The following is a 24,809-nucleotide window of genomic DNA, read 5'->3' as shown; positions in this document are numbered from 1 at the left end:
CTTTTAGCTCAAGGAATACCTGGCCAGCTTTTGGTCTGCGGTGAGCAATTATTAATTCTACACAAAATCATTGCCCTCTGAACCAGTAAAGAGGTCAATCAAGCCTGTCTGCACACAGCCTTACTGCTGGAACGATTTCTTTGTAGAATGTACACTTGGGCCATTACTGGGGGTAGGGGTAGGGGTGGGAGAACTGGCTGTTAAAAGAAGCGCCCTGCCCACCGAAGCCTCCAGTCCAGCAAACGGAATTCCTGATCCCGCCCAGGTTTTGGAATAGTTTTTAATTAGTCACAGGAATTACAATCAGCTCCCGCCTCCCCGGCGGGCGCTTCCGGCTCGATCGCAAGAACTGACGGGGGCGGAGCTAAGGGGAGGCGGAGCTAATAGGAGGCGGGAATCCGAGTGGACGCTACGGTCCGGCCTCCTCCCCTCCCACCCCAACCCCCCATAACCCCCCCCCCCGCCCCGGTCTCTGGGCCAAGTATGTCAAACTCGCGGCCGGCGGGCCGCATGCCTCGTTTCGTGTTCCGCTACACTCCCAGGGCAACGGACACGCTGGGAACCGTCAGGCCGTCTTCAGCGGGCGCGGGAGAGAAGGGCGATGTAGTCCCAGGGCCCGAGCACGCATGCGTGAGAGCTACGCCGCCGGCGAGCAAGTGACGTCACAGGCGCGCCGGTCTCAACGCTGAGTTTTGCTCTGGAACGCGGTAAGTTTCTGAGTAGGTTTGGAGTTTGTTGTGTGGGCTCAAGGTGGGTTGGGACCTGAACTGGCATAATAAAGAGGCTGATTTAGTTTGGACCCAGAGGTGACGTAGTTGTTGCAGACAAGCTCTTGGTGCGTGTCACTGCGTGAGCCTGCGGTGCTCAGCATCCCGCAGGGGTTTGGGGAGCGGCTCAGGGGTTGGTCCCTGTCCCCGCCCGCACGGAGCGCTGCTGGCTTGGGGGAAGGGTGGCGCGCACACACCAACTATAACTATTGACGCTAGTGACTGTCCCAGTTAAGAGTGTTGAGAAATAAGATTGAACCTACAGTGCACACGTTAACATCAGTTCAGTAGTCATTTCTTTTGATTGTATACGGGCGCGGGGGAGGAGCCAACAGATATATTTTGGAGATATATTTTGGAGTAATTTGCTTTTGGTAGTACAGTTTGCCTACGCACTATTAAAACTGTCAAAGGGATTTAAAAAATGAAGCCAAAATTTTCCATGCCCAGTAGCTTGTACATTTCAAAGCATGGTGGTAAAGGCTATTCTTCGCTCAGTTTTCACAGATATTAAAACTGGCTTTTAGAAGTACTTTTTAAAATACAAAACTAAAATCTCTATTCTATTCCATTGATCTATATGCCTGTTCTTGTGCCAGTACCAGGATGTTTTCATTACAGCGGCTTTGTAGTATGACTTGATATCTGGTATTGTGATTTCTTAAGATTGCTGCAGCTATTCGGTGTCTTTTTTAGTTCCATATAAAATTTTGGAGTATTTGTTCTAGATCTGTGAAATATGCCATTGGTATTTTAATGGGGATTGCATTGAATCTATAGATTGCTTTGGGTAGTATGGACATTTTAATGATGTTGATTCTACCAATCCATGAACATGGTATATTCTACTTGTTTATATCTTACGCTATCTCTTTTTTCAATATCATGTAGTTTTCCGAGTAGAAGTCTTTTACTTCCTTGGTTAAGTTCATTCCTAAGTATCTTATTTTTGTTGTTGGTGTTGCCATGATAAATGGGGCTATTTGTTTAGTTTCTCTTTCTGAGAATTCATTATTGGTTTATAAAAATGCCATCGATTTCTGGGTACTAATTTTGTATCTTGCTATATTGCCAAATTTATTTATTAAATATAGAAGTTTTTGGTGGAATCTTTATGGTTTTTCTATGTGCAATATCATGTCATCTGTGAATAACTAGAATTTTACTTTCTCCTTTCCAATTCGGATGCCTTTTATTCCTTCTTCTTGTCTGATCCCTGTGGCTAGGATTTCCAGTACTGTGTTGAATAAGAGTGCTGAAAGCGGATATCCCTGTCTTGTTCCTGTTCTTAGGGGGAAATGGTTTTAGTTTTTGCCCCTTGAGTATGATGTTGGCTGTAGGTTTGTCAAGTATGGCCTTTATTATCCTATCTAATAAAAGAGTAATATGCAAATTAACCATCACTCTGTTATACCCACAAGCCACGCCCACCAGCCAATCAGGAGCGAATATGCAAATGAATCAAACCAAGATGGCTACGGCCACAGAGACCAGGAGGGAGGCTTAAGTTTCCCCGGCAAAAGAGGAAGCCAAGCTTTCCACCTGCCCTTGCTGGCCTAGGCCTCCACTCAAGGCTGCAAAGTTTCAATGATAGAAGATACATAAACCCAAACAGAAATGGCGGCAGCCACGGAGCTGGAAAGAGCAGGAGGCTAGGGTTTCCACTGGCGATGGAGGAAGCCAAGCTTTCCGCACACCCTGGCCGGCCCAGGCCTCCGCTTAAGGCTACCAAGTTTCAATTATAGAAGATACATCAATCCCAAGAGAAATGGCTGCCGCCACGGAGCAAGCAGAAGGCTTGGCTCCGCTTCAGGCTACAAAGTTTCAATTGTAGAAGATAAACCCCAGATACCAGGGCCTCTGCTTGGGTTGCCAGGGGGCGTGGCTGGCCTGCAAACCACCACAGGCCCCTTGCCCAGGCCGCCCCACGCCCCAAGGGAACCCCCACCCTGATCCCGGACACCCTTCAGGGCAAACCAGCTGGCCCCCACCCGTGCACCAGGCCTCTATGCTATCTAATAAAAGAGTAATATGCAGATTGACCATCACTCCAACACACAAGATGGCTGCCCTCATGTGGTCAAAGATCCTGCCCCCATGTGGACACAAGATGGCCGCCACAAGATGGCCAGCAGGGGAGGGCAGTTGGGAGGGACCAGGCCTGCAAGGGAGGGCAGTTAGGGGTGACCAAGCCGGCAGAGGAGGGAAGTTGAGGGCGACCAGGCTTGCAGGGAAAGGCAGTTGGGAGGGACCCAGGCCTGCAGGGAAGGGCAGTTGGGAGGGACCAGGCCTGCAAGGGAGGGCAGTTATGGGTGACCAGGCCTGCAGGGGAGGGCAGTTAGGGGAAAACAGGCTGGCAGGGGAGCAGTTAGGCATCAATCAGGCTGGCAGGGGAGTGGTTAGGAGGTGATCTGGTTTGCAGGCAGAAGCAGTTAGGGGCAATTAGGAAGGCAGGCAGGCGAGCAGTTGGGAGCCAGTAGTCCTGGATTGTGAGAGGGATCTGGCCACTCAGTGTATATATATCAGAGGCCCAGTGCATGCATTCGTGCATGGCTGGGGTCCGGCCAGCCTGGCCAGGGGGAGGGGACATGGGTGATTGGCCGACCTGCCTGCTGGTCAAACTCCTGGTCGAGGGGACAATTTGCATATTAGCCTTTTATTATATAGGATATACACTAAGTGGCCAGATTATTATGCGTTCAGAGATCATAATAATCTGGCCACTTAGTGTATATATCTTATATATATCTAAAATATATAAGGAATTCATACAACTTAAAATTCATACTCCTATAAGAATGGCTATCATAAACAAATGACAAGTGTTGGCAAGGATGTGGAGAAAAGGGAACCCTAATACACTGCTGATGGGAAGGCAGACTGGTGCAACCACTGTGGAAAACAGTATGGAGTTTCCTCAAATATCAAAAATTGAACTCCCATTTGACTAAATGATCCAACTTCTAGGAATATATCCTAAGATACCCAGAACACCAATCAGAATGAATGTGTGCACCCTATGTTCATAGCAGCACAATTTACAATAGCTAAGATCTGGAAACAGCTCAAGTGCCCATCAGTAGATGAGTGGATAAATAAGCTGTGGTACACATATACCATGGAATACTATACAGGTGTTTAAAAGGATCTCTTACTCTTTGAGATATTTTGGAGGGACTTGTAGAGTACTATGCTAAGCAAAATAAGCCAGTCAAAGAAAAACAAGTATCACATGATCTCATTCATATGTTGAATCTAATGGACAAAATAAACTGATGAACAAGGTTGATTCAGAGACATAGAACATAGGAATGGCTGTGGAACCTCAGGAAAGATGTGGGGAGACTGGGTGGGTGGATGGGAAGAGATCAAAGAACTTGTATGCATATATGCATAACCCATGGGCACAGGTGGTGTAGGCCTGGGGTGTGCGGTGGGGGCAGGCTAGACGGAGTCAATGAGGAAAGGAAGGGGACATATGTAATACTTTCAACAATGAAGATTTAATTTAAAAAAATAAAATACAAAAGCAAATAGAAGGGGGTTAAGTTCAATGATTTAGAAGAATATGTATATTGATCCTTATAATAAAATTATAGCATAATTCATTCTCTAGCTCTCGTCCGCCAACAGTGACAACTAACTAAAAGAAAAAGAAAAGCAAAACTAAGACATAAAAGCTTAAAGCAGATATTGACTACATTTTGTATAAAACACTGGTCTCTGTATTTTCAGCATCAAGATATCAACTTCCCTGATTGAATTTGCTTTGGACAGCAGATCTGATATGCCACTGTAAAGCAGATCTGATATGCCACTGGAATTAATAAAAGAAGTCAATGGGGTGCCTGAAATTGAGTCGCTAAATAAACTACACAAAATAGATTTCAGATCCCTACAGCTAGGTTGTGATTATAGCAAGAAATATGTCCAGGTAAGAATGTTCATAACTCAGAATAGTTATCTTTTGTTTTTAGTAGTTAGACTGTTGTATGTCTAGGTGTAGTTTTTCTTTGAATTTCTCCTGCTTCTTAGTAACTGAGCTACTTGGATCCATAAGTCATGTTTTTCATCAAGTTAGGGAAATTATTGGCTAACTAGAGGCTCGGTGCACGGGATTCGTGAACTGGTGGGGGACGTGGCCTGTGGGGATCGGCCCGCCATGGGAGTGCCACTCATCCCTGTCAGCTGAGCAGCTGTGGCCCTGCTCATCCCGGTCAGCTGAATGGCACTCCCACTGTGGGAGTGCACTGACATCAGGGCAGCTCCTGCGTTGAGCGTCTGCCCCCTGGTGGTCAGTGCACATCATAGCAACTGGTCGACAGTTCGTTCTGGTCATTCCGCTATTTGGTCGCTAGGCTTTTATTAAATAGGATGTTCCTTGGAATTTTTTCCCTCTGTCATTATTACTCTTTTCTTCTTCTGGATGTCAATTACATGTATGTATATTAGGGTATTTGCTGGTGTCCTACAGTTCTCTTTTTCTTCAGCATTTTTTCTTTTTTGGTGGAGAGAGATTTTTAGATTGAGTAATTTTTATTGATCTATCTTCAAGTTCACTGAACCTTTTTTTCTGCCATATCCAATATTCTGTTATGCATATTTAGTGAATTTTTCATTTTCATTATTGCACCTTTAAGTTAGGGACTAAGGCAGGAGTGGGCAAACTTTATGACTCGAGGGCCACAGTGGGTTCTTAAACTGGACCAGAGGGCCGGAACAAAAGCATGGATGGAGTGTTTGTGTGAACTAATATAAATTCAAAGTAAAGGAGCGGAGGGGAGAGCAAGAGAACCGTCTAGAACAGCCGGATCCGGCCCGTGGGCCGTAGTTTGCCCAAGGCTGGACTAAGGAGAAAATGATGAGATGTAGGTGAGAGGCTTATCAGTATTATGAGTCCAAGAGTAAAGAAAAGAGAAATAAGGCTACATTTTGGTTTTGCCCTTCTAATCAATATTCTCCATATAGATACTTGCCTCTCATCTCTCATTGGAGGTACTTCTCTTTTCCTAGATTTCTGATTATTTGGTTGCTTTCTGTTTTCAGCTCTGGTGGGTCAAGAAAAATTGTGAATTTGTTCATTGTTCCACTTTTTCTCATTCTTTCCAGCTTTCTACCTCCTAAGTGGAGCTACTTACCTTTACTTTGGCTGAATCATTTTGTGCTTCCGACAGTCATATTTTCTTTTTTTTTCTGATGCTTTTAAGTAAGATTGACTTATGAACAGAGCTGTTTTTGTTGTTGTTGGCTATATCAAAGTTGGAATATTAGTTTAGGAGATATGTATGATAGGATCTATTTTTAAACTTTATTAAATCAATTATATTTCTGTGTGGAAGTTTTCAAAGAGCCCTATAATATATTTGCTCATAGAATCATTAAATTTTAGAGGTAGAAGAAATGATAAAAACTATCCAGATTAAATAATTTATTTTTCTGAAACTCTGATTAAATAACTTTTTTTTACTGACAGGGTTGCTTAGTTATAGAAGCAGAACAAAGACTAAACTGTATTTGTGCCTTAGTCCATTGATTTGTCTACACTGTCCTTATTTATGAGATTATCATTTTGTACTTTAAAATTTTTCCTTAATAAGTTTTAATTTCTTTCTAGGAGCAAACTCTTAATCTTTTGTGTTAGTAGAAAACAGTTTTATAGGCTAAAATAAAGTTGAAGTTGAGCTAGTTCATCTTTATATATCAAATGAGGAATTGGTAATATTTAACTAATAGGATTAAGAAATTACTTTATGGGGGGCTGGGGAGTTTAGAGATCAACCAAAGGACTTGTATGCATGCATATTAGCATAACCAATGGACATAGACACTGGAGCGGTGGGGGCTTGCCCTCAGGGGTGGAAATGGTTGTGGGGGGCGGGGGATCAGTCAGGGGAAAAAGGAGACATATGTAAAACTTAAGACAATAAAAAACAAACAAAAAAAGAAATTAATTTATGAACGAAAGTATTTTTAGGCCCTTATTTTTCTCTACATAAATCATTTTCATGTCTTAAAAATACTGACTTAAACATAGTACTTTGATTTCTTGAAAGATGAAAGTCTATTACCTTTAAAAAATGATTCCAATCTTATATCTTGGTGTTATAATAACCTCTTTTGACTTTTCTGTGTAATTCTTTTTCTCTCATTTCAGGGAAAACTTTCACATATCTCTCCTTTAACCTATGGTGGAAACAGAACACCTATTTTGAAGATTGGACTACAAGGTATATAAGATCATTTCTATTTAACTTTTTTCCTGTAATATACAAATGGGTAACTTTGTATATAAATGTACACACACAGATAAATACACACAGAAGCGCAATTTTACTTATACAGTGATATAATTGAGTCTTAGCATTTGGCCTTGCTTCAGTGGTTATAGGAAGTGATTCCTAGAGAATGAAGATTTGGAGATTCTTTCCCAAAGCCTAGAAAATCCAAATGAGGTGACTTGTACAATGTTTATTTCTTATACCCAAGTAATTTTTATTTTCAAAATTACAGATAGCTTGGTCTTTACACAGCTCTTTTACTCTTCAATATATGGGCGCTGGGGGAGAAGACCACACTTGTCTAAATTAAAATTTAATATGCCAGAAACGGTAGTTACTAGAAGTTAAGTAAATATTTGTGGGGTGATATTGTTATATTGTATAAAAATGGAACAATTAATATCTTGCTCAGTTTCTTTTGATTGTAATTATGGGAAATTAAATAGAAAGTGGTCATTAGGAGATATTAATGTGATATTTACAGAAATTTATAGAACATATTCTACTTGAAACTTGTTATAGTTTTGGTTTTTGTGCCCAGTAGCATTCTCTTCATTGTTTTTGAAATGAAAGTAGTAAACCAAAATTGAATTGTAAACATTTTAATTATTCTTTATAATTACATTGTTTTTATTTTTTCAAATATTTTTAACTGATTTTTAGAGAGACAGTAAAGAAAAGGTAGAGAGAGGGAGAAACACTGATGTGAGAGCTTAACATCTATTGGCTGCTTCCTGAACGCCCCCTACCAGGGATCCAGCCCACAACCTGTGTATGTGCCCTATCCCAGAATAGAACCAGCAATCCTTTGGTGCACAGGACTATGCCCAAGTATCTGAGCCACTCCAGTCAGAGCATAACTATTGTTTTTAGAATGTAGTTGCCATCACTTTTCTTGTGTGTATAAAACTGCTATATCAAATAAGTGTTTTTCTGTGTGTGTTTTTCTCTAGAACAAGAAAATTCAGATTCAGAGAGTAACACCATCAATGTGTTATTTTTTGGAAAATTAGCAAAGGACTGTGCAAAAGTTTTCTCTGAAGGGGTAAAATATTTTCATATTACTATCATTTTAGAAGTGGATTTAGAATTATTGATGATGCTATATTCATCCTGTAGACTTTTTTTTTAGAAATTCATTACATATTTGCAGGTATGTAAAAGAATGATACTTAAAGAAGCAACATCTTTAAAATCGCAGCAACCCTAAGATTAGTAAAACTCAGCATTGACATAAAAAGGGACATTTTTTCCTTTTACTTCATTTTAATTTTTAGTGTTCAATAGAATGTCTTAAAGAAAAAGTATAACATGATAACATGATCCTATATTTGAAAATCCCAAAGGATCCAAAAGAAAGCTATTAAAACTAATAAATGAGTTAGCAGTATTTCAGTATTTTTTTTAATTTGAGGGTAAATCTGTATATACATTTACCCTCAAATTAAAAAAAAATTTTTTACTAAGTGATAATATGAGCAGTAGCTCTCTGTATGTTTGTAATGTTTTCTTTCTTTCTTTTTTTGTTTTTTTTTTAATCCTCACCCAAATATATTTTTGGAAGGGAGGGAGACAGAGAGAAATATTGATGCGAGAGAGACACATCAATTGGTTGCCTCCCACATGCTTCCCAACCAGGGCCAGGGATTAAACCTACAACCCAAGTACGTGACCTTGACTGAGAATTAAACCCACATCCCTTATAGTTAGCAGGCTGACACTCTAACCACCAAGCTTCACTGGCAAGGGCTATAATATTTTCTTATAATTGTTTTAAAAATACATGCCTGCTAAATCCTCATCAAAATGCTATCAAAACTAACCCAGCAGCATATTAAAGGAGAAGACACACAGACCAAGTGGTATTTATCCTAGGAGTGCAAGATAAGAAAATCAATCATTGCAATACATCATATTAATAGAACAAAGGAAAAAAGGAAATGATCATCTTAATTGATGCAGAAAAGGCATTTCATAAAATCCTACACCTGTTCATAATCAAAACAAAAAGACATCTAAATTGTACAGGAAAAAGTACAACATAACATGATCCTATGTTTGAAAATCCCAAAGGATCCAAAAGAAAGCTGTTAAAACTAATAAATGCGTTAGCAGTATTTCAGGGTGTAAGATCAACACACAAAACTCAGTAGGATTTCTATACACCTAACAATAAACAATCTGGAAAGGAAATTATGAAAATTATTCCATACATGATTGCATCTAAAAAAATAATATACCTAGGAATAAATTTACGACATGTACACTGAAAGTTAAAAAGCATTGCTAAAATAAAATAAGACCTGTATAAATGGAAAGACATGCATTCCTGGGTAGGAGAACTTAATATTAAGCTGTCAACACTACCTAAAGTGATCTATAGATTCAATGCAATTTCTATAAAAATTTCAATGACTTTTTTGTTCAGAACTGGAAAAGTCAGTTCTCAAATTCATAATGAGTTTCAAGGGACCCTGAATTCCAAAATAATCTAGAAAAAAAGAATAAACTCGCAGGACTCATGTTTCATGATTAATAAAACTTAAGAGATACTGTAATCAACAGTATGGAAGGGGCATAAGGACATGTATATCAATGGAATAGAATTAAGGGTTATGAAATAAACATTATCTGTGGGCAGTTAATTTTTTAAAAAATAGATTTTTATTGATTTCAGAGAGGAAGGGAGAAGGAGAGAGAGAGAGAAACATCAATGATGAGAGAGAATCATTGATCCGCTGCCTCTTGCACACCCCATACTGGGGATCGAGCCCACAATCCGGGCATATGCTCCGACCAGGAATCTAACTGTGACCTCCTGGTTCATAGGTTGATGCTCAATCACTGAGTCACACCAACTGGACAGTTTAACCAGTTTTTTTTCGAATCTTTTACTAAAAATATTCTATTACTAATCTTTGACATATGACATCTTTTTTTCTAATCTTTTACTAAGAATATTGTATTACATTTGTATGAAATTTCACAAATTGCAAAGTGCTTCCATATGTCTATTATTTGATAAACATAGTAACCTTTATTAATCCCCTGTGGTGATGGTCATTAGTACTGTTCTGAAAATAACCATTCTAAGCCTAAGATTTGCTATAAAACCTGTAGTAAGTGGAGAAACTATCTCCATAAATGTATTTTTTCCATGTCTCAGGGAGATATAGTGGACTTGAATTAGGTCTTGAAAATATTTGGCTTAAGTATTGTTCTTATGTGATCATAGTTTTGAAAACATTCAAGCAATGTGCAAAGGTATAACCAGAAAAGCAGACGCTGCCCCGCTACCTCTGAACACACTCCCATTTCCTCGTCCCATTGTACTGCTCTCTCTCTCTCTCTCTTTTTTTTTTGGTATCCTTTCAGCTTTTATAAATATGTGTGTATATATATGGATAACTATATACGCATATATGTACATAATTTTGTATCCGTATATATTTTACCAAGTGACTTCATCTATCCATATTTTATAAATTGCTTTTTTTTTCCCACAATATATCTTGGATATCTTAGAAGAGGATTTTGAAAGTAATTACATGTTTTTGAATGTTAGGAATCTGTTTGCTTAATTTTAAATACATTTCCATCTTTATCCTTTAAGATTCTAATACTAAATTTTTATTTGAGAAATAATATTAAAGGTTATAATATAATGAATTAGCAAAACATGTATAATGCATCTGCAAAATATATGCTATATATTAGATATTAGTATTTTACCTAACATGAGAAAAGTGTTTTCTTCTATTGAAATTTTAAAAATAGATATTCATTAGAATAGAATAGAACTATACTATCTAATTAGTACCTGTCAGGTAATAGAGGATGTTAACAATGGTAAGTAAGATTTCTCCTTTTTAAAATATAATGGTGAGAAGACTGAGGTCACAGTTTACTTTAAATTCTTTCTGGTTTAAAATCCACAAATGCTGGTCCTTTTGGAGGCCTAAGTAGGCTATTTAATTCAGAGCTTATAGTATTAAGGTTAAAGATTATTGCAAATCAAAGGTAAAACATACTGCACAAAACAATGAATTTTCTGTTTTGATTTCTGCACCTTTCTTTGTTTCGTGCTCGGCCCTTAAGGTTAGCTCTATATGTGAATACAACAAATATCTTAAAACATTAAAAAAGATTTTTTAACAAAAGTTTAATTTTTGCTTTGCTAGACTAATGATACATTTTGCTGGAATACATATGTTCTCATTTTACCTTCCTCAGTGTGAGACCCCTTTTTTCTTTTTCTCTAGTTTTAGCTTTTATTTAAAGTAAGTTTGAACATTTAATATGTGGATATAAAATACGAGGAAAGACTTTTCCAAAGTATTTTGAAAGTTTTAAAAATATTTTATTACAACTGTCAAAAGTAGACATTTATTAATCAATTTTTCTCATTCTTGTAAGATTTTGTTGTGAGAGAAGAAGTAGAGTAGTGCCTGTCTTGGAAGTCAGGAGATCTGGATTTTTGTGTTGATCTATAATTAATTAGCTGTATGTGACCTTAGGCTACTCATTTATCCTTTTTGGTTCTTATTTTCTGAAAAAGATGCTAAGATGCTATGAAGTAAGGTTGGTAGTATGTTTAGCTTATTGAAGATTTAATACAGGTATTCTCTATTTATATTTACATTCATATGTTTGGTAATACATTTGGTTGTCTAAACATTTGTTGAATGTTTTCTGTCCTCTACTATGCTAAGTGTCAGAGACTTAACTGAATGAGGCAATTATGGACCTTGCCATTATGGAACAGTGTTTAATGGAGAAAAGTGGAATTAAATAATATGGAATTAATTATTTTATCAAGATGTAATATGTAACTGAGAAGATTGAGTAGAATGAGAAAAGTAGCAGAAAAAATGAGAGCAGGGGTACTGAGAGAATGGATCAAATCAGTAAGAAAGAAAGAACAGCATATTTACTGTACAGGCCCTGAGTGAGGATCCTGAAATGCTAAAGAAGTATGAGAAGGTGCAATTCCAGAGTGAGACACACAACATGTAGCTAGTGAGATGGGTGGACATCCTATCTAATAAAGAGGGAATATACTAATTGACCCTCACACCATCACAAAGATGGCGGTGCCCACAGCCAGTAAGGAGGGAAATGCTAATTGACTGTCCTGCCCTCAAAGATGGCGCCCACAGCCAATAAGGAGGGAATATGCTAATTGACTGCCACGCCCTCAAAGATGGCGGCGCCCACAGCCATAAGATGGCGGCACCCAGCCCCCTCAGCCCCGCACGCCTGCCTCCGGAGTCCCCCAGTCCCCTCAGCCGCCCAGGGCCGGCCCAAGGTGCAGGCAAGCCTCAGATGGCGGCTGCCCAGCCACCCAGGACTGCCCGAGGCTTGCACTGCCGGCAGTGGCAGCAGCAGAGGTGTGATGGGGCGTCGCCTTCCCCTGATCACCGGGTTACCTCCCACCCCTGAGGGCTCCCGGACTGTGAGAGGGGGCAAGGCCGGGCTGAGGGACCCCTCCCTCCCCCCAGTGCATGAATTTTCATGCACCGGGCCTCTAGTCAGATTATATAGTGATTTGAGGGCCATTTTAAGATTTTGGTTTTTGTGATATTACATATATACCAATTATGTCCTTGGTGTTACATAATCCAAAAAAAATGCTAATACTCATGAAATATATCTTTTATATTAGAGAAACATTTTCTGTCAATCACTACACTATCAGTGATGTCAGGTCCTTGTACTTTCTCTCTTTTAAAATATGATAACCTAACACAACGTGCAAGATCAGTGTAGTAAAAATTACTTAATGCCTGTTAAAGTCAGATAAGTGTTTTTGTTGGGTGGTTATTAGTTGTTTCATATTGTCTGTGTCCTGTCCCTCCTCACTAAGAGTGCCTGAGAATTTTTAATTTATCGTCTATTGAAAATGAGCAAATTAATACACTGGTCTTGTTTACATTTTTGTTATTGAATTTATTTGCTTTTTATTTTCATTGCTGAATGCATTCTTTATTAGGAAGTATGTGAAAACCATATTTGTTAATGTGGAAATAAGTTATCTGATTTTTTGCCTTTTAATTCTTGATTTTTCAAGAACACTGTTAATGTTAAAAAGACCTGTAGTGATTTCATTCATTTTCTCTGCGATTGCTTTGCTGTAGAAATATTCCTGTAGGCTAACCTAAATAGGAAATTGTTTAATGACAAGGGCTTACTCTTTCTAAGGCACTGTGACAGGGTAGTACAGACACAAATGGGAAAAGATCCATTTGCTGATATATGAGTATCATGTTAGTTCAAAGAGTTCAGTTAGACCAGATAATGTTTTCACATTTTATAATATTCATGCACATCTATAATAATTAAAGTGTAATATGCTAATTAGGCCAGACAGCTGAACGACCTTCCAGATGTCATTCCGGACGTCCTTCTGGACAAAGCCGCCGTGGTGGGGGTGATCAGGCAGGCAGGCAGAGTGGTTAGGGGACATCAGGCAGGCAGGTGAGTGGTTGAGAGGCGATCAGGCAGGCAGGCAGGCGAGTGGTTAGGGGTGATCAAGCAGGCAGGCGAGTGGTTAGGGGCGATCAGGCATGCAGGCAGGCGAGCGATAGAAGCCAGCAGTCCCGATTGGGCCTAAACAGGCAGTCGGACATCCCCCGAGGGGTCCCAAATTTCGAGAGGGTGCAGGCCGAGCTGAGGGCCCCCCACCCCCCGTGCACAAATTGTGCATCGGGCCTCTAGTATATTGATAAAGCCTTATCACTTTTAGTAGCATGGCATTCTTCTCAGGCTGGTTTCCTAATACTTTTTTAGCAGATTGAGAAAACATCTACTCTGATATCACAGAATATACTCTTAACATTGAACTTTGTAATTCCCATTCTTGTTTGAACAGCTTCAGTGTGCTTTTCTCAGAAGCTTAGAACTTAAAATAATGCATATTAAATTAATTTTCAACTCAATCTAATGATGTTTATAATACTAATACTGCCTATTATATACTTATCTTTCTTATCCTTTGTGTATGTGAATTAATTTAAAAGCCATTATGATTTGTAAGTTTATGGGAACTGAAGCCTAAGAACCAGTTTTTTTTCTTGTTTGTTTAGATCTGTACTTCAGTTTTTACCAGTATTAATTAATTTATTCAGCAGCTATTTGTTGAGCACTGACTATGAACAGAAAAGAAGCCTCTGCCAGTCACTAGTATGGCTTATACAGATAGTACATTATTCTTAGTCCCAAGGATTTTTAAAAAATATTTTTATTTTTATTGATTTCAGAGTGGAAGGGAGGGGAAAGAGAGAGATAGAAACATCAGTGATGAGAGAAAATCACTGATCGGCTGCCGCCTGCACACTCCCTACTGGGGATCGAGCCCACAACCCAGTCTGCAGGTTGATGCTCTATCCACTGAGCCAAACCAGCTAGGGCAGTCCCACGGATCTTAAAGAGTTTTAAGGGCATTAAAAACAATAATAAAAGTTTACAAATAACACACAAAATGAAAAATATTGAAAGCTGCATAGGAGAGTTCAGAGAATAATTATTTTTCTGGAAGAGGGACAAAAATCTACTCTAGACCTCACTGGGAAGAAGCATTTATAGCCCAAACTTTAAAAGATCAATAGGATCAGGTATTTGCAAAGGAGAAAAATTCTATTTATTATTGTGGGTCCTCAGAATAAGCAAAGAATATATGTAAAAAAGCAGTAGATATGTAAAAGAATCCGATGTGTGTAGTATTGAATGGAACTGTATAGAGATAGAGCATGCAAGGTCGGTTGGAATGAGATCACTGAGGGCCTCTAATGTAGTTATATTCAAATATATGTTCACTAGAGGCCTGGTGCATGAAATTTGTGCACGGGGGGGGGGGGTGTCCCTCAGCCCAGCCTGCACCCTCTCCAATCTGGGACCCCTCGAGAAATGTCCGACTGCCCGTTTAGGCCCAATCCCTCTCACAATCCAGAACTGCTGGCTCCCAACAGCTCGCATGCCTGCCTGCCTGATTGCCCCTAATTGCATCTGCCTGCCAGCCTGATCACCCCTTAACCATACCTCTGCCAGCCTGATCGATGCCTAACTGCTCCCCTGCCGGCCCGATTGCCCCTAACTGCCCTCCCCTACCAGCCTGGTTGCCCCTAACTGCCCTCCCCTGCTGGCCTGGTCGCCCCTAACTGCCCTCCCCTGCTGGCCCAATTGCCCCTAACTGCCCTCCCCTGCTGGCCTGGTCGCCCCTAACTGCCCTCCCCTGCTGGCCCAATTGCCCCTAACTGCCCTCCCCTGCCGGCCTGGTCACCCCTAACTGCCCTACCCTGCTGGCCTGGTTGCCCCAAACTGCCCTCCCCTGCAGGCCTTGTCCCTGCCAACTGCCCTCCCCTGCAAGCCTGGTCCCCCCCAAATGCCCTCTCCTGCCAGCCTAGTCACCCCTAACTGCCCTACCCCGCTGGCCTGGTTGCCCCAAACTGCGCTCCCTTGCAGGCCTTTTCCCTTCCAACTGCTCTCCCCTGCAGGCCTGGTCCCCCCCAACTGCCCTCCCCTGCAGGCCTGTTCGCCCCTAATTGCCCTCCTCTGCCGGCCCAGTCACCCCTAACTGCTCTCCCCTGCAGGCCTGGTCCCCCCAACTGCCCTCCCCTGCAGGGCTGGGTCCCCCCAACTGTCCTCCCCTGCAGCCTGGTCACCCCCAACTGCCCTCCTCTGCCGGCCTGGTCACCCCTAACTGCCCTCCCCTGCAGGCCTCATCGCCCCCAACTGCCCTCTCTTGCAGGCCTGGTCCCTCCCAACTGTCCTCCCCTGCTGGCCTCATCGCCCACAACTGCCCTCCCCTGCTGGCCATCTTGTGGCGGCCAGCTTGTGTCCACATTGGGGTGGCCATCTTGTGTATTGGAGTGACGGTCAATTTGCATATTACCTATTTATTATATAGGATGTTTATAAATATAATAAATATAATAAATATTTCCTATGACTGCTGATCTTCAGCTTGTAGTGATTTATTTCCTTCATTTGAAATGTTTTCTCCATCATAATAGAAATTCTCATTCTAAAAATTGAGATTATACAGAAAACTAGAAAGAAAAATGTGCATCTCTACCTTGAACACTTGCATCTAATGTATTTCTTTTCATATAGTATTTATGTTTAAGACATTTTAAAGTAAGATAGAAAATAACATGAATTAGGTTATTTTTTATACTTTTAAGAGAATTTAGAACTGGTAAGCCAGTGATTCACCTACTTCTATTTATCTTCCTGTGTTAGTTTGATTAAACTTTATTTTTATTTCTTCTCCATGGCAAAAATGATACTTTTAATAACCATCTCAAGAGCAGGAGCTCATTGTTCAGGATCACACGTGGGGCTGGGAACATAGCCTATTTATTTAGACCAGTGGTTGGCAAACTGTGGCTTGCGAGCCACATGCAGCTCGTGAGCCGTGGTTTGCCGCTCTGTTGACTAATGAGTTTGCCAACCACTGGCCTAACACATCCCCTCAAGGATCTTGGCTCTGAATTCTTTCAGGGAAAGAGGGCATCGGTGGCCTCTTAACTGTTTCCATGCTGAGGAAGGGTGAAGGTTTCTCTCAGAGCCAAGAAAGTTTCATTAAACTTTAAATCTTTTACTAAAATCTTAATTTTTCATTTAAATCAGAGCATACTGGTCTGAGATAATAAATTGAAAGCCTTGCATATTTTTCAGTTTGTAAAAGTAATTTGTTCCAGAAGCAATCTTACTGTTTATTTTATTCCCCTTTAAAATATGGTGGAAACATAGAGTAAGAAGAAAATTTGCAGAATTGAAATATCTGGATAGGACTAGAGGTTTTAGAAAGACAATATAAGATCCTTTCATTGACTCACAAACTGTTTATGGAGGGCCTGCTGTGTGCCAAGCCCTGTAAATATTTAGGCTGTCTTCAAGATGCTCACAGCCTAGTTAATGGATCCAAATATAGAATCCTGGGAATTGAAACCAGACTTTGTATGTGCAAAGCTAAAGTCTTCTATACAAAAGGCTTCTACTTGGTAGAGATTAAGATTATTGAAGGAAGCTGCCAAAAGCCCAGGAATTTTTTATTTCAAGATTTGGGTGATAAAATTAGAGGAGTAAGATAATAAAATATATGTAATGCAACAAGACAGAACTTGTTGAGTATGTATGTTTTAGTATTTGGAAAATAAGACAATTCAACTGTAGAATAAGGTAGGCAGGACTAAATGGAGAGTGACTTCTTACTGCTATTATAAACAGTAATAGTTTATAAATGGAAATGTCTTATGTCTCATACCCTGAATTTGTAGGCACATATATTAGCTTTGAAACAATGTGGAGTTTTTGTACTGAGATGTCTTTCTCAAGTCTGAGATTGTTTCATTTAAATTCCACTCATAACACTGTTGGATCATGTGTTTTGTCTTCATTTTGTTTATTTGTACAAACTTATTGACATAAATTGAGATAAACATTGATTTTTGAAGTCCCATTAAATAAATAAAAGTGTTTTCTTCGTCTGTGAAGTGGGATGTTATATCATCTATGGCTATACTGTTGATACCCTTTTAGAGGAGGTGGTAGGCTTAGTCTTATATTCAGAAAGCATTAAACAAGTCCAGCTAACCAGTTTCCATTTTATAGCAATGATTCCTGTTTATAAATAATAAAAAATTAAAAAATTATAGATATTTTGATAATGGAAACTTTTTTTTTTTAATGTAGGATACCATTGCAGTGGCTGGTTTTATTGTTTTGTCTTCACCTACGACAAGCAAAGATGGTGAACACTGCTTATTTTTGAAAGCACTTGAGGACTTCAAGTCAACTGTTTATGTAAGTGTGTAACTTTTAGTTATAGTTATAGTTTTAATAAGGCAAGGTGATGGAATAGAAGTAGTGCTTCTATAAATCTGCAGTTTAGTCTGACTGAATTATTTTAATTTAATATTTTAAATTTTAAAAATAGATTTTTTTTCCTGACTTTATGTTTAGATGACTCTATGTAGAAAAGAAAAATCCCTTAAAGATAGTTACTTATTGATGAAAATGTTGAAACTCCACAGGCACTCTAGACTTCATCTTATTCTTTGCAATTATATTGTCAGCCTCTTTGATGATCTATTGAATTGCACTTTTAAGTTGATCAAGTATCCCTTCTTAGGTAAAACTGATTTCCTCCTATTTTATTCTTTTATGAAGGTGCTCATTCTCTTTGTCTTCACTTTTTCCCTCCTCCAGACCCATCTCCACGCCCCACACACACTTGCAGACTACCTGTTTGAGGAAAGTTGTCATGTAGAGTTGGGTCAAGCCATGTGCTTACAGGCCAACATCTGCCTGTTTCTCTCTAGTATGCACAGGGCATTATTGGGCTAGGAGTTGTCCTGTGATATTAAAATTAATGAAGTAGACTGAAGCTTAGCTTAGACAACTTTGCACATGTCACTATTAATTTAAAAGCCATAACTTTATGCCACCGTGATGCGTTTGAATATTACATACAGTTAAAGTGTGTAGTTTTACTACAATTAAAGGTCTGTAGCCCTAACCGGTTTGGCTCAGTGGATAGAGCGTTGGCCTGCGGACTCAAGGGTCCCATGTTCGATTCCGGTCAAGGGCATGTACCTTGGTTGCGGGCACATGCCCAGTGGGGAGTGTGCAGGAGGCAGCTGATCAATGTTTCTCTCTCATCAATGTTTCTAACTCTTTATCTCTCTCCCTTCCTCTCTGTAAAAAATCAATAAAATATATTAAAATAAATAAATAAATAAATAAAATAAAGGTCTGTAATCTCATTTAAAGTTGTTGTATACAAATAAACCCTTTCTGGTTTTCTTTTCAGGTTTATGTTAAATCTGTAATAGATTTTTCTACAGAGTCAATGTCTTTGGTAAGATGATATTTACTTTAATTTAGAACAGGTACATACACCCACATATACACAACTATAGATACACACATGAATATATATGTATATTTATAATCTGACTTTGAAGTAGTATTTGATACAGTGGGAAAACATAATCTTTACTTTTTTGATATCTGATGTTCTATTCAAGGTATATATTTACCTAGTAATTAATACCTGGTTATTCTGTTGTCTGGAAGATCTGCTGATGTTTTTTCTAAGCTACATGCATGGCTTATTTACATGGAAAGCCAGATTATAGTTAAGTTGTTTGTTGGCTATGAATTAACAAATACATTACTTAGATGACCAAAATAGATATTGTCATTCATCTATACATTAGGGAGATATTTCTTAAGATAGTATATTGGGTGGGTAATAGGACCAGATGTTTGAACTCTTTTATTATGGATTGTTTGACAAATATGTAGACTTATCCTTGGGAATCACTTTCCCTTTTCTTTCCAAACTTATATACAGTTATTTCAGAAAATTTCATTGTTCATTACCATTTTTAATGTCTTTACACCATTTGTAATTAAAACCTGGCTTTAGTTAGGCCAAAATAAAATCTATTTCCCACATGTTCTGAAATGATATTACTTAGGGTTAAAAACCAGAACCAGAATCTTTTAAATGTCATTTCTTAGAATTGTGTACAAATTATAACATTTATGATCAAAGTTATTCCTAAGAATACTAGTGGTTTTTATAGCAACCTTTTAAGCTGAACATTTCCTTTTTCAAGCTTCAGCCTCTTTTCAGACACTCAAAAGAAAAAAAATGTGGTTAGGTGACTCATCTTTGATCATAATATGATTCTAAAATGTAAATACTTAATATTGACTTATTTACTGTCTTTCTTCAGGTTCCAGCAACACGTTATACATACACACCGCTGAATGAACTCAAAGGTGGCATGGTTGTCAATGTCTATGGTGTTGTGAAGTTCTTTAAGCCTCCTTATCTAAGCAAAGGAACTGGTAGGTATTAAAATTGGTCAAGAATGTAATAGACTGGCGCTGCTTTATTGATTTCAGGAATACAGCTTCAGTATCCTGCCTTAGAAGCTCAAGTTATAATTGCCAACCAACACTCGTGTATTTTTTTTTTGCTATTTTTAATTATAAAATAAATGTGGTCTTTAGATGAAGAAGATGCTAAACAGCAATATGACAGCACATGAAAGTATAAAAACATCAATATAGATAATATAAAATACTATTATACTGTAACAGTGATATGTGAATCTCTTTTAAATCTAGCCTAGAAGCTAAAAAGCAAAAGTATAAAAAATAATTACCAGTAAACATAAGTTAATGGATACACAATATTAAAAGATATAAATTGTGGCATCAATAATGTCAAGTGTGTATGTGGGGGAGTAAAAGTGTAGAGTTTTTATATATGATAGAAGTTTATTTTTTATCAGCTGAAGATAGATTATTATAACTATAAATTGTTTTATGTAAACTTTTGGTAACCACAGAGAAAATACTATAGATGATACACAAAAGAAAATGAGAAAGGAATAAGGTGAAACACAAGGAAGACTGTAACGAAACAAGGAACAAAAGAGCTACAAGATAGACTGAAAACAATGAGCAAATTGGCAGAAGTAAATCCTCTATCAGTAATCCTATATAATGAAGCGGTAATATGCAAATGGACCCCCACGCCCTCACAAGATGGCTGCCTACGACCAGGCCAGCAGGGGGGTTAGTGAGGGACAACCAAACGACTGAACGAGTAGGCTGCGTGGGGCATCCAGGCTGGCAGGGGGTTACTAACAGACGACCAAATGACTGAACAGCAAGCTGTGTGGGGTGACCAGCCTGGCAGGGGAGGGGGCATGTGGGGCGACCAGGCCGGTGTGGAGGGGGTGCAGTTGGGGGTGACCAGGCCGGCAGGGGGGGTAGTTGGTGGTGATTAGGCTGGCAGGGGGGCAGTGAAGGTTGACTAGGTCGGCGGGGGGTGGCAGTTGGGGGTGACTAGGCCGGCACAGGGGGGCAGTAAGAGGCGACTAGACTGGCAGGGGGGGCAGTTAGGGGAGACCAGGCCGGCCGGGGGTTGCAGTTGGGGGTGACTAGGCCGGCCGGGGGGGCAGTTGGGGGTGATTAGGCTGGCAGTGGGGGCAGTGAGGGGCGATCAGGCCAGCACGCAGAGGCAGTGAGGGACGATCAGGCCATCAAGGGGGAGGGGGCAGTTAGGGGCGACCAGGCAGGCAGGCAGGCAGGTGAGTGATTAGGAGCCAGCAGTCCAGATTTGTGAGAGGGATGTTCAACTGCTGGTTTAGGCCCGATTCCTGGGATCAGGCCTAAACCAGCAGTTGGACATCCTTTAAGGGGTCCTGGATTGGAGAGGGTGCAGGCTGGGCTGAGGGGGGACCCCCTCCCAATGCACGAATTTTGTGCACTGGGCCTTTAGTCCTATATAATAAAAGGCTAATAAGCAAATGGACCAAATGGCAGAATGACCGGTCACTATGATGCACACTGGCCACCAGGGGGCAGATGCTCAACGCAGGTGCTGCCCCCTGGTGTCAGTGCACTTTCACGGGGAGCGCTGCTCAGCCAGAAGCCAGGCTTATGGCTGGTGAATGCAGCGGCAGTGGCAGGAGCCTCTCCTCCAAGGGATCCCAGACTGTGTGAGGGCACAGGCCAGGCTGAGAGACAACCCCCCCCAAGTGCCTGAATTTCGTGCACCGGGCCTCTAGTTTAATATAATGGGATTAACACATTAAGCACCCAGCCTGTTTTGTCTTCCGGACAGAAAGTATAGTGTCAGTTTTAACCATTTTTCAGTCCTGCATCCTTATGAAAATGTGATGATAACTATAGAGCCTATTCTAGAAAAATACACATACATGCATAAAAATTAAGCATACACTATCAAAGGTTCATGTCCCCCACCCTTTGAGTTCCACATTGCAAACAAACTCCTGATCCGTAGTATGTTCATACTTATTTATTTGAATAGCCAGTTAATATCAGAATCACTACAGACATTCTTGATTTAATATATAGCAATTAAAACAAAAATAAATACATAGATATTTTTTTTGTTTATTTGTTAATACATTAATTTATTTAACAAACATTTATTGAGTACTATGTACATACCAGATACTGTAGGTCCTCGGGTTATGTTGGAGATCCATTCCTACGGCGAAACACAACGTAATTTTCAATTTTCGCCATAAGTCGGAACCCACCTACATAAGCATCTATGTCACTCACGTGGAGCACATACACAGCAGTAATGAAGTGAGACAGTAAAAAGAATTTAAAAGAAAGATGACAGTTCCTGACCTTTACTTGTGGTAAATAAATAATAAAAAAACATAAAGCACAAAATGATGGAACTTTTTTTTTTGAATAAACTAGAGGCCTGGTGCATGAAAATTTATGCACTGGAGCGGGGGGTCCCTCAGCCTAGCCTGCCCCCTCTCACAGTCTGGGAGCCCTCAGGGGCAGGAGGCGACTCAGCAATTAGGGGAAGGTGATGCCCCATCACACCTTTGCTGCTGCCACGGCCGGCAGCGCAAGCCTCAGCTGACCCTGGTTACCTGAGCCTCGGGTGGCCCTGGGCAGCTGGGCAGCCACCATCTGAGGCTTCCCTGCACCTCAGGCCAGCCCTGGGCGGCTGGGAAGCCACCATCCAAGGATTGCCTGAGCCCTAGGTGGTTGGGCAACCACCATCCAAGGTTTGCCTGCACCTTGGGCCAGCCCTGGGCAGCTGGGGGGCTGAGGGGATGGGGGTACTCTGGAGGCAGGTGCATGGGGCAGGCTGAGGGGACTTGGTGCTGCCATCTTGTGGCTGTGGGCGCCACCATCTTTGAAGGCATGGCAGTAAATTAGCATATTCCCTCCTTATTGGCTGTGGGCGCCGCCATCTTTGCGATGATGTGAGGGTCATTTAGCATATTCCCTCTTTATTAGATAGGATGGGAGATGGCGACGTAACCACGTACGTCGAGTCCAATGTAACCTGAGGACTGTCTGTATAATCTAGTGCAGGGGTGGGCAAACTTTTTGACTCGAGGGCCACAATGGGTTCTTAAACTGGACCCGAGGGCCGGAACAAAAGCATGGATGGAGTGTTTGTGTGAACTAATATAAATTCAAAGTAAAGGAGCGGAGGGGAGAGCAAGAGAACCCTCCACTCTTTTGGCTCCGCGGGCCGGATAGAACAGCTGAATGGGCCGGATCCGGCCCGCGGGCCGTAGTTTGCCCACAGCTGATCTAGTGGATAGAGACCAGATACACTGCTTAATATATTTTAATGCATGGGACACCCCCCACCCAACAATGAATTAATTATCCAGCCCAATATGTCAGTACTGTTGAGGTTGAGAAATCCTACTCTAAACCATACTTTATTCACCCCTACCCCATCCCAGCATGCCTTTGTGTTAGATGCACCCCTGTGTAGCATGCCTCTGGGTTAGATGCTCCTCTGTGTGCTCCCAAAGTACCTGTTAGTGCACTGATCACACTGACTTAATTACGTATTTGACTCTAGCTTCTCTCCCTGCTATAGTTCTGGCACGATCTTTATATCAGGCCTTCAGTGTTTAATGTGTGAACAAATTAACATTTAACTCACATACCGTTATCTATTTTTAGAGTTATTTGTATAATTATGGAAAATTTTAAAGAAAGATTCTTACAGTAGTTACACTAGAAATTGCAGATTTATCTTTTACTGCTTTATTTCTTCCTAAGACTGGAAGGAGAGTCTGAGTTTTGGGGTTCATGTACTCCATCTTTCTTAGGAAAACGAATTTAATAATCAGAACATTCTGCTGGTTGAATCACATTAACCCTTACAAAGTTATCTTCAATTTGTGATAAATTCTGGACCAAAGTAAATCTACTATTTGAACTTTGAGTATATCACTATAACTTTTTACTTCCATTTTCAAGGAAATAGGGCATGTTGAAATTTGAATAATATTATCTACAAGCTATTTAAGGGAGAAAGGATCTGAGGTGTGTATTAAACTCTTTATGTTTAAGTTATATTTAAAAAAGACGTACAAGGTAGAAAGTAGTGTTGCTGTGAGAGAAGATAAAAGTGCAGTGCAATACGGAGGTCAAAAGGGGAAGATTACTTGTAGTTGTGGGGATCTGAGAAGGCATTGGAGAGAAGGGACTTTCTGAATGTGTGAGTCCTTGAAGATTACATGTAATTATACCACTTGTAAGAGTATTTTTAATGTATTATCTCATTTAATCTTCACAAAACCCTGGTGTATTAGATTCTTATTGTTACTCCCATTTTACAGTTGAAAAATCTGAGACAATTTAAGAGGCTTGCTAAAGGTCACTGATGTGATAGAGCTAGGATTTGACTTGAATAAATTCAGGCCACACAATGTATGAAGAAAGCATATACATAGGGCACTGCGGAATTTTTACCAGGAATTTGAAGTTCATTTTGTCTGAAATATAAAGTACTTGAAGAGTAATTGTGGAAAGTATATTTGGAGAGATAGATTAGTGTCAAGGTGTGTTCAGTCTCATTCCTGGCTAGATACTTCTTTCTGTATGAATAGAAAGTACCGGGAGATGTTTTAGGAGATGAGTGCAAAACTGAAAGAAAATAATAAAACTGAAAGAAAATAATAGTTGACAGCATTGTAGAAAGGAAGTAATGGAGATAAAGGAACACAAATAAGAAATTAGTATAATGACATGATTAAGAAAAAGAGGGCATGAACTTGGGCTATGACATTGAGAAGAAAGAAAAAGGTATGATTGTAAAATAAGATATGGAAGTAAGATCAGTGGAAGTTAGCAACTGATTGGATTTGCCTGTTAATAAGATGCTGTCTAGCTTAATTTATGTTTATGAGATTATTGAGAAATTTTCTGAAAG

General features: G+C 40.0%; 1 protein-coding gene across 4 annotated transcripts in view; it reads left to right on the top strand.

Moving 5' to 3' along the window:
- The first annotated feature begins 360 nt into the window (after positions 1-360).
- Positions 361-24,809, top strand: part of POT1 (protection of telomeres 1) — a 72,159-nt gene continuing 47,710 nt past the window's right edge. For 3 of the 4 annotated variants that reach the window (XR_013960491.1, XM_080666310.1, XM_080666311.1), the window contains exons 1-7: positions 361-707; positions 4,503-4,701; positions 6,922-6,994; positions 7,999-8,090; positions 17,741-17,851; positions 18,861-18,908; positions 19,795-19,909. Coding sequence is in view for 3 of the 4 variants with exons in the window: in XM_080666310.1 (XP_080522436.1) it covers positions 4,579-4,701; positions 6,922-6,994; positions 7,999-8,090; positions 17,741-17,851; positions 18,861-18,908; positions 19,795-19,909 (562 nt within the window). In the remaining variant the exon portion in view is untranslated. The remainder of the gene's footprint in view (positions 708-4,502; positions 4,702-6,921; positions 6,995-7,998; positions 8,091-17,740; positions 17,852-18,860; positions 18,909-19,794; positions 19,910-24,809) is intronic. The other variant, XM_080666312.1, reaches the window with a different exon arrangement.

The sequence above is a fragment of the Plecotus auritus genome (assembly GCF_963455305.1).
Source record: "Plecotus auritus genome assembly, chromosome: 4".
Taxonomy (NCBI): domain Eukaryota; kingdom Metazoa; phylum Chordata; class Mammalia; order Chiroptera; family Vespertilionidae; genus Plecotus; species Plecotus auritus.
This window is presented reverse-complemented; position numbering and strand designations above follow the sequence as displayed.